Consider the following 17,391-nt stretch of genomic DNA (forward strand, 5'->3'; position numbering starts at 1 on the left):
TTATTCCAGTACTTGTACAGAATTGAGTAAGGGAACACTGTTCAAGTCTGGCTGTGTGTCCAGTGCAGCAGTCAGTGTTTAGTAAACGGCCGTCTGACTGTCTTGGCTTCCCTTTCTTTTCTATCCCCTCAAGAATCAATGCTGAGGATTCTAAAAGCATATACTGATTTATGGGATTATACATTCATTTATTCTTTTGTCTTTGACAAATGTTTATTGAGATTGTACTTTGTGCCAGGATAGGAATGGATGTTAGAAACCTAGAGATGAAAGAGACCGTCATAAAAAGCACCTGCAAGCCTAGTGGGTTAGTGTTTTCAAACTGGGGCATGGTGGCCTCCAGGACGGCAGAGGAGATAAGGTGAAGCTGAGAGGGGGGAATGGATGCAGGGGGCAAAGAGCACCAGTGGGAGAGTGGAGAGTGGAGCCAGAGAGGAGGTGTGTGTGTGTGTGTGTGTGTGTGTGTGTGTGTGTGTGTGTGTGTGTATGTGTGTGGTGAGTCCCAGGGATCAAACTCAGTTCATCACACTTGGCACCAAGTACTGTTACCAGCTGAGGCCTCTCAGCAGTCCAAATTTCTGTACTTAGTACGCAAGGGGAAAAGAACAACTTTAGGCTGCCTCCTTAGTATTGCTTGCTCCTTCTGGCGTAAACCAAAGGCCTAAGTTCAGACTCCCCTAGTGAGGAATGTGAAGAGAGGTGGACACGCCCCTGAGGACGCACACAGCTGTCAGGAGGCCACAAACCTGAACACCTCACACCAGACAGTAAAATTGGTGCAGTAATTGCAGGCGGAGGCGGATAATGATTGTAGATTTTGTGTCTGTTTTGTCAAGGAAGGTAGGCCCAGATGATGAGTTCTGCCCAGCTGAGGGAGAGCTAATAAGAATAATAGCGGTAATTTGCATGCGTGTGGCACTTCACAGGTGTCAAAGCACCTCCACATTTTTATCTCCCTGGACTCTTCTGATAGCCTCATTGCAGGCCAGGTAAGGATTATTATCTCCATTTGAAAGAAGAGCATGTGAGAAGAAGAGCTAATGCCCCTGTTGGCTAGATCACAGGCGGGCTGAAATGTTTAAAGAAGAGAGCCGTGGCGGCTGGCCTGCATATCTGTCTTGGCTCCTCAGAGCCAGATTGCTAACACGTCTGTAACCGTCTGAGTTTATACCTTGTGTTCTGTCCAAGGTCTGTTAAAATACCAACTTTGATCTTTGAAATCCTTTGTGGTCTGCACAGGCTTCTTTACGCCCAGGTCTCTGATGGCGCCCTAGAAAAGACAGTTAATGTCAGCTGGATGCTTCCTGCTGATTCCCCTGGACTGGAGGCAGCCTGGCCTTTGACAACAGATATTACCTGGGCTTGAATCTCACTTGCTGTAATTCCTTACCTGTGAAGTAGATGATTTAACCCTTCCAAGTCTGTTTTGTCCTCTGTGAAATGGGAATCTTTAAAAAGCAGATGATTTAACCCTTCTGAATCTGTTTTGTCCTCTGTGAAATGGGAACCTTTAAGCCTGTCTCATTCAGGCAGAGAACCCACTTAGTGATTTAAAGTCTGCAAGGGTCCTGGGGTCAGAAGTTGCAGAGTTTGAGTCCTGGGTCTTCCAGAGTTTACCTGAGTTGCCTTGGACAAGTTTCTTCCTGGGCTTTACTTTACTCATCTCTAAAACAGAGTCAATGATTGCCCAAGCATCATGGCTGAAATGATGACAAAGCCACGGCAGTAAAGATCTGCCAGACACAGCTTGAGATTGCTCAGTAGCTCCTACACTGACACATAGGGTCACTCAAGGATGACACAGACAGTGTGTGTACAGAACCTGGCACCTCCCAGCTCTTCGTCCTGCCACAGAACACAGATGCTGTAGCGAACATCTTAATCTTTGGTTAACCCCCAATGCCTTCTGCAGCTCCCCCGATTCCTACTCTAAGCCTTCAGAGCCATCCAGTTTGCAGCTGTGTGGTCTGTAGTTTTAGAAGTCTCTCCTTCCCTCGGTTTTCCTGAGTGAAATTCTCCCTTCCTTCCATTTGTCTGTTGACCAGCCATCGCCAGTAGAGCGAATCGGTTGTCTCAGAGATCACCAGGACCCCATCGGTCCTTTCAGACATTTCCAGATACAACTCGGCCTCCTCATGGCTTAGGTTTTCCTCCTTGGGCCCTTTGCCTCATCTTCAGGTTCTCAGCTCACTCTCACCAGTGAGCAGGAACACTGAAAATAACTGGATTTTGAGAGAAGGCCGAAGAGGCCGGGTATGAGCCATATTGTAAAAGCAAAGTACGGGGTACTCACAGCTGACCTACAGCAGCAGCGACGCCAGAATATGCACCTGGTGCTGCCCTAAGTGGATCTCACAAAAAGATCTAGCCGTGAGACTGGAGTCATTTGTCTGATGATGGTGGCCATCTATCATCTTGAAGGCCGTATTTATTTATTTATTTGTTTATTTATTTATTTGCCTCGTTGACTTATCAGAATTAACCACAGTTGATGCCAGATTATTTGCCAATGTGATTCCAAGGTGGTTAAATAATTCCAGACTCTCTTCTTTGTCTTTTCTCCCCAGAACTGTTTTCCTGTAGGTCAAGGGGATGGGACTGAGGAAAATCTCTTCCTGTCCCTTTGATAGCAGTTAGGCAGCTAGACAATCTCGACATTGCTGGGCTTTCTTTGCTTTATGACATGTTTGTTTTCTGCTGGCTGCAGCAGTCAGGAAATGCAAATGGAAAAGGGTTCAGTTTACAACTCTCGGTCCCTCTAGATGTGCCCTGGGGCAGACACCAGGAACTTTTCTCTACATAAAACTACCTCAGCCATAGATGGAGATGGGACTCATGATGAGCGAGCAGGCTGCTCCAAGAGATTAGGTAACTTGCCTGAGGCCACAGACTCAGGGAGAACCAGGTTTCTTACAGAGGCCTGTCTTGCTTTTCCAGGCCCTCTGATCAGTCACTCAGCTCTGTGCATCGCCTCTACCTGCCTGTGGATTCTGGAGCTCTAAGGCTTACAGGCTTGCAAAGGTTTCCTGTTTAATTTCTTTATAGTGTCTGTCTTACCCAGCTATTTTGTCTCAAGGTTCCAACCAGAAATTTCGATAGTTTTCATGAAAATTATCATTTTAGGAAAAAGAGAACTCACCCTTTCATTCTCCTCTGAATAGATAGAAAAACTGAAGCCCAAAAGAAAGGACATGGCTGTGCCACGTGGAATCTGAGTGTATATGGGGATGCCACCATCCTGAAGCTGTGGCAGGCTGCTGTCCAGTTGCCGTGGATGGATAGACTTGTTCTGACTGTTAGGATTCACTGAGGCCCAAAGGCTGGCCACACTCTCTTGCTGTCCTAAGCATCTGTCCGATTGTGGGGGTAGTTTTCACAGAGACCCCGGAGGGGTGTGACGTCTTCTGCAGCTTTCTTGTAAGAGATGACTTGACCACCTATAGCATGCCTCTAGACACACAGAGGAAGCTCACCTTGTCTTCCTGTCAACCCCTCCTGGCACTGAATAGCTGGGACTCTAAGGGAAAGTATTTATGCCAGGAACTTTTATTGACTACTTCTCTGTTTCGGGCCCTTTGCTGAAATGGATAAGACTCTGTGCTTTATACACACTCTTAACAGCAAATAATTAAAGTGAAATGTGAGTCTTGCTTTGCTCTGGGGCCTTGGGCATTAGGAGAGGAGAGAGGAGAGGTCTTTTTACACTCCTGCAGTCTGGGTGCTGTAGGTGGCTTTAGTTGTAAATCTCCAATTGACGAGGAAATAAATAGTATCTCATGTAATAGGAAAGGCTGAACAAAGCTTTCCAGTTATAAGAGAGGCTGATTTATACAGAGAGCAGAAAGAAAAGCCTGGGGCATCTCTGGCCAGGAAAATTGGTTGAGGAAGTGGAGGCACAGAATCAATTCTGCCTCCCTAGAACTCCTTGCTTGTGTTCACCGCTGCACTTGCGTCCCCTTGGGAGCCTGTGGGCAAGGCGAGCCCTTCTGCTCTCCACTCGGCTGGTGCCCACCTCAGCCTCTCACCTCTCCAGCTCATCCAATCCAAGGACCAGAGGCATTAAGTGCTTGTGTGATGTCTTCAACGCTGCTCTGACAGGACAAACCCAAATGACTTTGGCTGCCTCTTCCCGTTTTGTTGCGATGTGGGTCAAATAGTTGGGCGGAAGTGGGTGAAAGAGCACCAGCTGAAAGTACAGTTACCTAACCAGGGAAATGTGTATTCAGAGTTCCCAGAGGTTACAGTGAGTTCTGGTGCCCCTCCCCCACACGTCCCCTCACAACTTCTTCAGAGGTGGTCTGGGAGAGTGGGGGCAGGACAGGGGGTGAGGGTCCTGTAGAGTGAGCATCAGAGGACAGTGAAGGCGTAAGTCACAAACAATGCCACACCAGTTTGGGATTATGATTAATAGGGTGGTATTTATTTAAAGGGGAAAAACCTTACAGATCACTGTCCCAGGCAACAGCCCTCTACGCAACCAGGAAAGGAGTCTAGTCTCCGGCGGAGCAGGAAGTGAAGAGAGAGAGAAGAGGGAAGTGGCTCCTTTTTTAAAGGGAGAGAGACCACGCCCCAATGGGCTGGTATCTCAGCAGCTATAGGTTGGAGGAGCGGGAGGACCTCCCACAACAGGACAGGAGAAGCCCGCGAAACCTCTGGGAAGTAGAATTGGATGAGGAGGTACAAGGTTGAAGGAGCAAGGCTCAGGAGCCTGAGGACCCTGAGCCTGAGCCGTCAGCACACACGTGGCTTCTGCATGTCACTGAACCTCACTGGACCTCCCAGGAGTCAGTGAGCTCCATCTTCAGGACTCCCCTCAGGTTTAACCTATTTTACTCGTCACTTGCGTAATGAAGATTTTATAGGTGCTGGGTGCTGAGGCTATGGCAGTGAACAAGATGGCTGCCCTGCCTCTCAGCGTGCACGGCTTACGCAGAGCAGAGATGCTAAGCAGATAGTGACAACTGTGAGGTGAAAAGACTTTAAAAAGGAGAATTCTTGTTGTAAGATGCTTAACACAGATGACGGTCGGCAGATGTCAGTCCTCTGCCTTTCCCAACATGCCCCTGACAGGGGTCCTCAAATGAAGGAAAATTACTTTGATGCTTGGGTCTGCTTCCGCTTCCTCTTAAAGGCTCCATCCCTTGTCTCATGCCCATTTCTTCTCTTCTGCTCTTTGGTTCAGATTTTCTGAGAGCCCAGACAACCTGGGAGGCCTCCTTGTAGGCTGCTGGGATCTCCCCCAACCCAGGCCTCATGCCAGAATGACTTCTGCCTCAGCTCATCAAAGCCTGTGGTGGGCCTTGTTTGCAGACCACACTTGGAAATGGAGAGAGCCAAGGACCATGACCAAAGAGCCACCCCTTAGGCTGATGACATTCATAGACCACACTCAGCCCTGCTCTGCCCAGTCAGATCAGCTCTTCCTGAGGCCTTCAAGGATCACTTAATCACTTACCCAGTATGGGCCTTTCTCTCCCCAAATATCTATAAATTGTCAGACTTCCCAGAGTCGGCCAGGGAGCCTGTCTTTGTCTCATTTCCTTCACTGTATAAAGATACCCCGCCAAGGGTCTCACCCAACCATTGCTTGCCCATCCTCCAGTGTTGATTATTTTGAGGCCTCCTGTCTTCTTCAGATGCTGCATGGCTGCTACTGATTCCGTTTCAGAGACCTCTTGTCAATTACACAGCAGTTGTGACAAGCAGCTGTCACCTGTTTCTCCAGATGCTTGACTACGAATCCCTCACAGGCACATAGCCCACCACTGGCACTTACTAGGTATGAACTAAATTTTCACTGAAGGAATGGGGCCAGATCGATCGTCTCTGCCCTCATAGAAACTAAGTAGGTGAATAGCCACAGATAGCAGGTGAACGTGGTAAGGCCATTCTCCAGGGCATCCTAAGATCCACAGAGGCTGATCAGCCTGCTCTGCACCAGGCTGCAAAGGCACATCCACCTGTCCTGCCTGAATTGCCTCCCTCCTCCGGAGGCCTGCGCTTCTGTCCTTCATGTACGTCACTGTCCGTGTTCAGGTTCCTTTCAGGAGCAGGCCGTCCTATTCTCATCCACAGTGCTCCGGTGCCGCCGCTCGTGTTCTGTTTGCGTTCAGGAGTTTTGACTTGATTCACCTCGTCCTTTGGAAAACTAGGCTTGTGCTTCAAACTCATTATAGACGTACAGAAATAAATACGATTTAATCCTTTTAAGAGGAAATCTAACATCGTGAACTCTTTGGTTTTGAAGTAAATCAGAAGCGATAATGTCCAAACATGTAGATGATTTGAAGACACAGGTGACCTTTAGGCCTCTTGAAATCCCATCAAGTGGCAACTTTCCAGAGTTAAGATAAAGGCGTAATACAGTTTATCTCTTTGTAGTAACGACAGACATCTCTCCTCTGTGACTTAGTCCACACTGAGTCACATAAAATAGAAGAGGAATCACCAGGACTTAAGTAGAGGATATAGGACACATGATTTAAACTGTATGTTTTAGCCTGACTGCACTGTGCACCGTCACGTCTGTATATGACAGACCAGTGTCTCACATGATGACTCCACTGTGCACCGTCACGTCTGTATATGACAGACCAGTGTCTCACATGATGACTCCACTGTGCACCGTCACGTCTGTATATGACAGACCAGTGTCTCACATGATGACTCCACTGTGCACCGTCACGTCTGTATATGACAGACCAGTGTCTCACATGATGACTCCACTGTGCACCATCACGTCTGTATATGACAGACCAGTGTCTCACATGATGACTCCACTGTGCACCATCACGTCTGTATATGACAGACCAGTGTCTCACATGATGACTGCACTGTGCACCATCACGTCTGTATATGACAGCGTTTCATATGATGAACTACAAACTTATCCAAAGCTGAAATGTTTCCTGTTTGTTCCGGAATCCTCAGTGTCTCTTATGGAGCTTGTGTGGTGAGTGGGTTCGTGTGTGTTGTGTGTCAGAGTCTGTGTGGTGAGTGGGTTCGTGTGTGTTGTGTGTCAGAGTCTGTGTGGTGAGTGGGTTCGTGTGTGTTGCGTGTCAGTTGTGTGGTGAGTGGGTTCCTGTGTGTTGTGTGTCAGAATCTGTGTGGTGAGTAGGTTCGTGTGTGTTGCGTGTCAGTTGTGTGGTGAGTGGGTTCCTGTGTGTTGTGTGTCAGTTGTATGGTGAGTGGGTTCGTCTGGGTTGTGTGTCAGAGCTGTGTGGTGACAGAGTTCATGAATGACTGAAGGAGGTGACAGGCACTACCTTTTGTGCCCTTGTAAAAAGCTTTTTTTAGTTGGCTAAAAGGCTTTTCTCCATGGAAGGTGTATTTTCCCCAAAATAAACCTCAAGTGTGTGTCACTACCAGAATGCCAGTGGATCAAAAGGCCTTTCTTTTTATTCCTGCTCTTCCCAGAAAATGAAAAAAGTTCCTTTGTTACCTAAAATATCTGCGCCAGAATGGAGTGTTGTCTCCCAGCGCAGTGCTTATTATTGTGGCTAATTTGGTCACATGTGTTTGAGGCAGAACAATGCCTTAGAAATTTTAAAAAGCAAAACAGCAATCTGAAGCATTTGTTGTAATGAGATGTAAATTGCCAACATCGGGAGTGGAGCCGACTAAAATTTGCAATGAAGCAGCCCTCCCCCCGCCACACGTCTCCCCCCCACCCCACACACACCACATCTTAAATTAAAAGCTCTAGAGCCCTCCCTCTGCTCTCCAAGGAAACAACGTGGGGCTTTTGTTGGTGGTGGTTGTTGGATTTTGTCCTTTCCTTTCCTGTTTCTGTAATACTGAACGTGTTTTACTGACTGATTCGTTCTCCCCACTCGTCTGCCATTTTCTGAGCCTCTGTCCTGTGCCTGCCTCGCTCCTCAGCTCCTCAGGCAGGAGTTTTCATCAGCCTGCATGGTGTCCCTTGGCCACCTGTCTGTAAGCAGGAAAGTGGAGGTTCAGACATGACGTGACTTTCTTAGGATCATTCATCTTGGAGCCAACCTTTACCAAGATGTGCCTTTGACTGGCTTTCCTAGATGCCCCACTTGCTGAGGCTGCAGCCCTGAGTTTGACTTTCTGTATATAACAGTGTGCCAGAGAAAGGAGGCCGTGGCAGAGAACTGCCACCAGTGTTGAACGGTCCCGACTAGGGTGGTAAGAAATGCTGTTTCTTGAGAGCAGTACAGTGGCCTCGATGTTGACGGAGCTCTGCTAGTCCCTGAAGAGATGAGTGTGAGAAAGGGGGTAGAAATGGTTCCTCTGTACAGGGTCTTGTTCTGAGTACTAGGGGCAAAACCAGACCCGCAGGGACCCGACTCACTGAGTCCATGGTTTAGTAGTCAAAAGTAAGCACACAGTGGATGTGTGGGAGTGGACAGTGGGGTTAGTTTACTAAGTACCCACTTTGTGCCAGACACTGAGGTTCTCCCGCTCATCCTGGAGTGTGTGTGTGTGTGTGTGTGTGTGTGTGTGTGTGTTGTGTGTTTAACTCAGTTTAGGTTTCAATCTAGTCAAGTCGTTCTTTCATTCATGTGAGGCTAGGTCAGAGATGTGTATATTATCTCTTGTGATGAGAATCTGCCCAGGCCGTCCTGGTTTCTGACATAAAAGGACTGGCCAGCCCCTGCCTCTGCTCAGCTGCCCAGCTTAGTTGAGGCGTCAGATGCCACTATGGAGTGGGGATGGTGTCAGGGAGGGCACAAAAGAGCCTTTCTCCTGGAGCCAAGTCTCAGCCCTCCTATACAATCCATGTGAACCCAGTGTTTAATACCGAGCCAGGAGGGGAGAGCCGCCTCTATTGGAAGGGTCTGGTGGTCTTAGGGGAGAAGTGGCACTTGAGTCAGGCCTTGAATGAGTCACCCTTGCAGTTTGGACAATTGTACAAAAGGAACAACACAAGCACAGCCTCTGAGACCAAAGAGGAGGTATCTGTGTGGACGGCTAGGGAGGCCACGTGGACTAGAAAGGAGTCTCAGGAGAGTGACTAATGCAACGTTGAGCCGGAGAAGTGACCCTCATCTCCTGTTCTCTAGTCTCTGCCTAAATGGGTGTAGAGTCCTTTGTCAGAACCATAGCCTCCAGAACCGGCCATTCGGAGTAGCTGCTTCTGGTGTATCTAGTTCTGATTTCTGCTTCTTGGACTGTACATAAGGTTACGGGCATTCCTTCCTACCCACAATTCTTCCTCCAAGCCCCTACTTCACAGCATGCCCATCAAAGACCTTTCCTTCCAGCCTCTCTGCCCTCATGTCATAGTGAGTTTGCTGAGAGCCCGCCCTGTGCCGGGTACTACTGCGGCTCTACAGCTGCACTGTGCGTAAATCTGCTCTTGAAAGCTTCACAGTGTAACACCGCAAAAGGATGGGGTAGTTGGCGACACACACAGCTGACAAGTTATGACATAGAGACTACCACCTAGGAGCACGGCATCTGGAGGAAGCCACCTGACTGGGTACTGGGCAGATAGAAAGGAGCCTTCAATGCGTATTTGACAGTCCAGAGACCCTGGACAATACAATACACAAAACTGAGCAGAGGAGTCAGAGGAGTCCATCCAAATTCTAGACAGAGAGCGACTGGTTGTCCTCCGTCTTCATGGTCCGTGGGGTGGGGAGTGGTTATAGGAAGTGTGAGGTGGTGGTAAGCAAGGAGGAACAGTGTCATGGTCGTGTGGAAGTTATCGTTGGCAGCCACTGAGCCCCTGAATTCTCCTTGTTTGAGACAAGGTCTCATGTGGCCCAGGCTGGTCTGCAACTTGCTATCCAGATGAGGCTGACTTTGATTGTCTGATCCTCCCAAACATGAGTGCTGGGATTAGGGCCTTCTCTCTTGAAAATAAAAGGAGGTTCTGAGGACTTTGCAAAGATGGCCTGAGAGCCGGTGGCTGCAATGGCCTCAGCTTCTGTCTCTTCTCTGTCCCTGACAGCAGAACAGAACGAGATGGGAAATACCTCAACCTGTCCCTAGGGAAAGTAGAGTAATCACATTTTCTAGATCTGAGGAAAGAGCAACTGTTTTACTTATTCATATCTTGAAAATTCACACCTGTAGTAGAGAAACGTCGGCATGTGCTTGGGGACGGTAGCTTCATTCTTTGTTATGATCCTTTTTTTTTCTTAGCAAACATTTGGAGAACAACTACCAAGTTTGGGGCATAAGGGGAAAAATAAGAGCCGGGCCTGACTTTAGAAAGCACACTTAGGAGATGCTGTCCAAAAGATAAAGATGCTATCTGTCCTTCACTCCACAGCTGCTTCATCTGCAGCTCATTCTCAGTTAGGAAATTAAAGATGCAGAGCGAGCTATGGGGCTCAGTCTGTACCAACATGCCGTGTGTTCTTTTATCTGCGCCCTTCTGCTCTCTGTCCGTACTGTGGTCAGCTTTGTGGAAAGCTAACGCTTACATACAGAGACTGCAGAGAGTCTGTCGCTCGCGGTTGGTGCTGGATTCTGGGAAGACCCGTCATAAGGACTTCTGTTAGCAAACTCAGAGGGACATTCCCTCCACCGGCCAAAATCTAGAATATGTCAGCTGAGCCCAGAGTTGCAGCCAGACCATTACATAAGGCGTTAGGGAATAAGAGCTTGGAATCCAGTCGTGCATGTGGCCAGGACAAGAAGCTGCACCCTGAATTCTCCACTTTCTTAAGTTAAACACATAGCAACATACAGTTCCATGATTTTAGTCAAGGCCAGGATCTGAAACTATATATAGGCTTTTGAAGTTGTTCTCCCAGGCAAGTTAATTGAGTCGTTTGGCTGTATTTACCCATTTTCTCTGTTCTTTGGTAATCAAGACACAATGGGTGATTTAAAAGGAAAAAAAAAAAGAGCTGTCATTTGTCATTTAAAAAACTAGTAAAGAAAAAAGAGCCCCCCCCCCAACAGCAACCATTTCCCCTGCTTCCTTTCACTGTTTAAAATCTCACATAATTTGTGTTGATTGCACTAAAATAAAATTATGAGCGATCACTCTATCAAGCAATCAGGAGTTTACTCTGTGTTGAATTTTAATTTCTTGGTTGGAATGCCCTTGCTCAGATGCTAGGTCCCCAGTAGGAGCTCTTTCCATTTCTTCCCATAGCGTTCCTCATTTTCCTTCCTTCACATGGCCTCTCCATCACAGGCTCCAGAGATGAGTTTGTTGGCAAGCCCATAATTTGCATATTCTAGTTACTGTCATTCCTTCTCCAGCAGTCTTAACAGACCCTCCCTCCTGTGGGGAAGTTGGGTCTCCTGCCATTCTACATAGATAGACACCCTAGAAGGTGTCCCCCCAATCGTCCCTAATTACTAAAGTCGAGTTAATTCTTGCCCTCTGATTCCACCTGATGACATTCATGCCTCTAGTGCTCTGGAGTCCGGGTTTAAGTGTAGCAAAACCGAGCTAGCTTTTTTTTTTTTATTATTCCAGTGCCACTATGTGCTGATAGATGCATAGTTAAGAATATTTGCCTTTGATTTTCCTTGGAGTTCTAGACAGATCTCTTTTCTTAACTGCCTAGGTCCCGCCATTGACTTGGAAAAAGTAAAGTCAGAATGTCTCGAGCCCGAGCCGGAGTTACGGAGCGCTTTCAGTGAGGAAGCAAATACGTCGTCCTATTACCCCGCTCCTGCGCCTGTCATGGACAAGTATATCCTAGACAATGGCAAGGTAGTGTCTTCAGCCCAATCTCCATTCCCCCGGGTGCTTGCTAGTCAGAGGAAAGGTGGCGAGTACGGCCTCCCAGCCTAGCCCCGGTGACTGTGGGATTTATGACTTGGTAGCATAGGTTTGCTGGGACTTCCCCTTCTTCCTCTTTAAAAAGCTATGGTGTCAAAATAACTGTGAAACTAACCTCACATTTTAGAACAGCTTATTAATGAGGAAGATTTTTTTTTAGAAAAAAAGAATTCCTTTAATAGTTCAATGAAATTCTTCCTACCTTCCTTTGAAACCAGGTGTCCAGAGTATACACGGTGAACTCAGAGTGAATGACCCGCTTATAGATAGCAACTCGGTGTATATTCACCCAACATTTACAGAGTAGATGTCCTCATCCTCCAGCTCCCTGCTGGGGGTACAAGGCAAATGACCTGTACTCCTTGTCCCCCACTCACTGGCCCACAACTCTAGGGCTACGCCTAGCTCCTCATATTTTCTCTCATGACTCCTGGAAATCAATCATGAAAGAGCACATAAGCCCCCGTGGTAAGGAGCAGAATGTCAGGGCCCTTTGTCAAGGCCCTGGTAAACCCCGTTCACCCTCTGCCACTACCACATACATTTCAGACTCACCTCTCCTTGGCCCCCGGGAGTCATATGCGTCAGCCCATTTATCTTACCTCAAGCTTTGAGTGATCTCTGTTTATCTGATATCGTTCCCCAGTGAAAGGAAAAGGTTGTTTGACAACTGTTTGGCCTGAACCAAAGAAAATGTGGTCAAGCTGAGGAAAAGAAGTGTGCTTCTCTTCAGGGCTCTCTTGGATGTTCTGCCATGCCCTCTGTCTTTCTCTGAGCACTTACTCCTCTGCAGGGACAGGACTTGATGGACCAGGGCATAGCCTTGTCTTTGCTTCACTCAAGAAGCTTTTAGAGTAAGCTTTGTAGGGGAAAGGTTGGGAGGCTGAGCCTTAACTCACAGCATAGCTCGACTCTGTACTTCCTGTGTGATTTCAGGCAGGTCCTTAGCCTTGCTGGGCCTCCTTGTCTGTATCTGTAAAAAGCACACCATAGCGATGCTTTCCATGGGCCATTTTGGACTGAAAGTGTGTATCTAAGTTGGTAAACCTCCCAAATTGAAGACAGAATGGGAGAACCATTCTGGGTCTCTTGATTTCTTTTTAGTCATGATCACTTTGTGTTGTGATTGAAGAATTTTTCTTAAGAAACTTCCAAGAAAATCTATTTCCCTCTTGCTTTGAAGGCTGCCAGGCAGCTTCTGAGCCCTGCTGCAAAAGTAACATTCTTTCCCAAGAAAACAGGTCTCAGAACCCTCATTTAATTTTTAACACACACATTAAACGCCTCTTGAAAATGCCTCTTCTGCTTTTCGCCAGCCACTGCTCTGAACTTCACCCAGCTTTTCCTTGAGACTGATTTGTAGTCAGGCAGAGGACTCTAGGAAGAGGGAGGAAAAGAAGCAGACTTTCTAATAACCTTCCTTGACAAGGAAAACTAACATTTTGATCAAATATTACCATAGTTTACTTGAATGAATGGGGTTTGCCACATAGATCACTTTCTGATTCCAATAGGTCTATTGCTTACCTAATACGTTTTTATTAAAAAAAAAAAAAACCTCATTGAATCATAAAACTGAAAAAAAAAAACACTATACTTAAACATTAAGTAACAGATCCTGAAAATGCACCTGAGCAGGGTCTGATCTGAGCTGTATGACAGGTTAGGGGCAGGCGGCAACTGAAAGCCAGATCTCCTGGCTCCTAGGCCAGTGTTCTTGGCAGTCTGTCTCTCTGTGCCTCTGGGAACTGCGCATTGCTCTAGATAGCCGTGAGTGTGCTGACCTCAGCAGCCCTGTCTCAGTTGCTCAGCCTGGACCTGTGATGGGTCTTCCTGGGGCCAAGGGCCTGTTTCTTTCTAAGCTATGGCACTGGCATTGTACTCAGGTGGATGCCAGAAAACATTCTGTTCTCTAAGGAAGAGCTACTCATCAGAAATGAAGCCAAAGCCATGAAGATGTATTAAATATGCTCGTATGTTTAGTATTGCTTTGAGTTTAGGTTGGTCTTGATCACTCTGCAGGAGGCAGAAGTGGGGAGCCTCGACCTCTCCCCGCTGGAATGTGCCTTGACCAGAAGGACTGAGTTGGCTGGCTTTGGGTGAGCTGGTGCCTCCCAAGGGGTGTAACCTAACCCTGTGGCAGTTAAATAACACCTCCTGGGTTGTGGAGTGGGTATGCAAAGCTGAGTAGCTCAAAATGACAGGAATCTGTCATCCTAAGGGTATTGCTTCCTTTTCCGGCCAGAACAATGCGAGAACAAAGATGCCAGTGAGGAAAGAAGGGGCAGGATGTAGCAGCCACTTGCTGTATGTTCTTCTTACATGTAGTTCGTCCCTCTTAGTACTTGTTTATCCCTCTGTGAGATCGAGGATGATCCTTGTGGTTGAGAAAACTGAGGCTCAGAGAAGTATGGTGACTAGCCCTGGCCAGTGTTAATCACCTGCCATATGGAAGAGTGAGTGTCTGCACCCAGGGCTGGCAGCGCAGAGCCCATCCCCCTCCTGTTCTAGCACTGGAAGAAGGAAGTGGATGTATCTAGAGACTTTATAGAAGAATGGACTTACTGGGTTGGTGATGGGATGGAGCCAGGCTGAGGAGGTCAGATCTGATAACAAATAGGGAGCTATGCCAAATTCCGAGGGGCTGACATAAAAACACAGAATAGAAGATGGCTGAGGCCATCTAGTTGAAGAGGAAAGCAGTGTTTTAGGGAAGTGGATAGCGGTAATGACAAGGTGAGCTGAATGGAGTAGCCACTGACAAGAAAGCCAGTCCAGCCTGGCTTTTTTTTTTCCAATTTCCATCCACCTGAGGTATACTGGACTGGGACCTGGCGCTAGATGTGGCTTGCAGGTACAGAAGACTCAAAGGGAAACCAATAATAAGCAGGGCTTGCCATGTGAGGTGTACACTTTCCAATCATCTTAGCCTCACCTTGACACTAAGGACAGGAGGGCCTGAATCAGGCAGCGCAGATTTGGGACTGAATCTTCATTTTTACATTAGCCGATTGGGTGTCTGGGGTTCCCCCTGCCCCGAGTTTGTGTTCACATGTGTGAAATGAGAACAGCAATTTCTGGCAGCTTCTAACTCTAAAGATTCTTAGGAGGATTAAGGAAGCTGGGTTCATTATAGGTACTCAATAATGTGGCTCCTTTTCCTTCTGGAACATTGGCTCACATGACTTCATCTCTCTTCCAGAGTAACAGGTGTTGTAGTGTAGACTTACAATCCCAGTAGTCAACAGACTGATTCAGGAGCCTTGCTGCCTGTCTCTCTGGGTTTCTCTTTCAGAATCTAGTCTAGAGCAAAGTCCCTTGTCTCCCTCCCATCTCGGGCAGCTTGTGTGTTGGCCTCAGTGTCATCAAGGGAGGGACACAGCTCCATCAGGGACCTTGCAGTCAGCATAGCTGCTTACCTGGCACAGACTGTCCAGCTGCAGTTCAGACGCGAACAGGGAAAAAGCCACATTTGGCCTTGGGCTCTGGTTGCTAAGCCAGCCCCCGGGCAGCACATCTCGCCCCAGGGCTGCTTATCTGTCTGAGCAGAACAAACTGATTAGCAGTGCTGAAGTGCTGGCAGAGAGGCCAGGTGGATCCCGTTATCTGCCCTCACACGGCGGGCTGAGTGATCTTTTGAGCCAAAGGAGGTGAAGCTAGATGTGGCCTTCAGAGCGTTCACTTAGCAACGAGAGTGAGCTGCCAGGTCGTTTATTTTGATGGTTAGAAAACCTTAGTAATGGATAAAGGAAGTATTACTGGCTGTCCAGGCTGTCTATCTCTGTGTCCACCTTTCTTCCCAAGCCAAGTTTGAGTAGAAGAATCTTGAATCATTTCTTGAACAATTGTTCTTACATTCAGCCATCAATTTGTGTATGTGTGTGTGCATGCATGTGTGCGCCATCCCAGGTCAGGACCTCGCTGAGATGTCTCCTGTCCATGTCTTGGTCAGGTCATTATGAAAACAAGGGCCTTTAGCAGAGCCTTCTCACCCCTTGGAAAAGTCAACTGATTAGGAGGTCCCTCCCCTCCATCCCACAGAGGCTGTTTCTGTCCTCCACATGCTCAGCAGAAATGCAGCCTAAATGGCTATATCCAGGTCAAAACTTTTTTTTTAATGACAAACATTAGTATGGGTTTGTGAGTTGCTAAGGGCCACAAGTGAGGACAGGTTTTAAAGCTGCAGCTCATTGCTGGAAGCAGAGGGGTACAGTGATTTCTTGGCTATCACTATCCCTCTGGCTCTGGCTCCTTCTCTTCCAGGGAGCACAAGATTGTATTCTGGTGTGTGTGCTACCAAACTCAAACCGGATACATTGCGGTTGCATTTAATTGCTTAAAACCCTAGGTGTTCTCAGCCAGAGAGATGAACTTTGAGATGAAATCCAAGTCTCCCACTTCGTAGATACGGGAGCTGCAGTTTGAGCTGGAGAAGGACTCTCACAGCTACGCTCCTGCTGGCTGCAGAGCCAGGCAGCTGCTCTGCCCCTGCCAGCTGGCAGGGATTTATAATTCAGCTCTAAATTGGAATTATCTAGGGAGCTAAACCATCCTGATGTCTAGACCACACCCAGACCACATAATTCAGCATCCTGGAGATGAGGCCTGGGCACCAGTGACTGCTATAGCTGGTGAGTTCTGCATGCAGCCTCCACTGTGTTAGCAGGAGGTGTGCCTCAGAATGTGCAGGTAGAAGACTGATCCTTCTAGAGTATAACACACGTGAGCACACACTGTCCTGAGCATGGGTCAGGCTCAGAGCACCCACGTAATACCACAAGTGCAGCTTAGAATCCCAGATCTGCCACTCACGAATTGAGTGACATCTGAAGTCACTTCACATCACTGAACTTGATTTTCCCATCCGAAGTGGCAACTGTATCATTGCACCTTCTGTTTAAGAGCGTGAAGTCAGAGCTTTGGAATAAGGCCTGATGCATTGCAAGAATTCCGTAAGTGATGCTGTTGCCGCATCTGTGGCATGAAGCCCTTGTAGTGGAGAAGCGGTGATTTAAAGGACAGCAGCAGCCTCCAGCTGCCTTCCTGTCGGACTAAACAGGTGTGGTGTGATCTCTTTCAGGTTCATCTGGGAAGTGGGATTTGGGTTGACGAGGAGAAATGGCACCAGCTACAAGTCACCCAAGGAGATTCTAAGTACACGAAGAACTTGGCAGTCATGATCTGGGGAACAGATGTTCTGAAAAACAGAAGTGTCACAGGAGTCGCCACAAAAAAAAAGAAGGATGCAATCCCGAAGCCGCCCCTCTCTCCTCACAAGCTAAGCATCGTCAGAGGTAGCACACCCAGTGGAAGCGCCGTGCTGGACGTCCTGTCCTTTACTTTGTTAGAAATATAGTATGCAGGTTTCAATCCGGTGAATGATGGCTGGAACCCCCATATGCTGGGCCCCAATGGGGACACAGGGGCATAGGGGCAGACATGATAGCTCTCACCAGAGATCTCACTCTGGACAGGACAAATGAATATGGACACAAATACAACTCAAGGGTGTGGCATGGCAGGCAGGGGGGACAGTGGTTGTGCTGGAAATTGTCAGGAGGGAGGGATCCCAGCGAGAAGGCTGCTGAATAGGTCCTCAGTGCTCATCAGACAGAGATGCGGTGGGTGTGGAGGGGGACTTCTGGAGGCAGAAGCATCTTGAACAGGGG

General features: G+C 47.8%; 1 protein-coding gene across 4 annotated transcripts in view; it reads left to right on the forward strand.

Moving 5' to 3' along the window:
* LOC142834369 (BEN domain-containing protein 5) overlaps positions 1-17,391 on the forward strand; it is a 1,100,005-nt gene that overhangs the window by 889,768 nt on the left and 192,846 nt on the right. For 3 of the 4 annotated variants that reach the window (XM_075946803.1, XM_075946805.1, XM_075946806.1), the window contains 2 exons: positions 11,505-11,653; positions 16,803-17,016. The exons of the other annotated variant lie outside the window; for it this stretch is intronic. In XM_075946803.1, coding sequence (XP_075802918.1) covers positions 11,505-11,653; positions 16,803-17,016 — 363 coding nt within the window. The remainder of the gene's footprint in view (positions 1-11,504; positions 11,654-16,802; positions 17,017-17,391) is intronic. 4 annotated transcript variants of the gene reach the window in all.

The sequence above is a fragment of the Microtus pennsylvanicus genome, chromosome 13, assembly GCF_037038515.1.
Source record: "Microtus pennsylvanicus isolate mMicPen1 chromosome 13, mMicPen1.hap1, whole genome shotgun sequence".
NCBI classification, from domain to species: Eukaryota; Metazoa; Chordata; class Mammalia; order Rodentia; family Cricetidae; genus Microtus; species Microtus pennsylvanicus.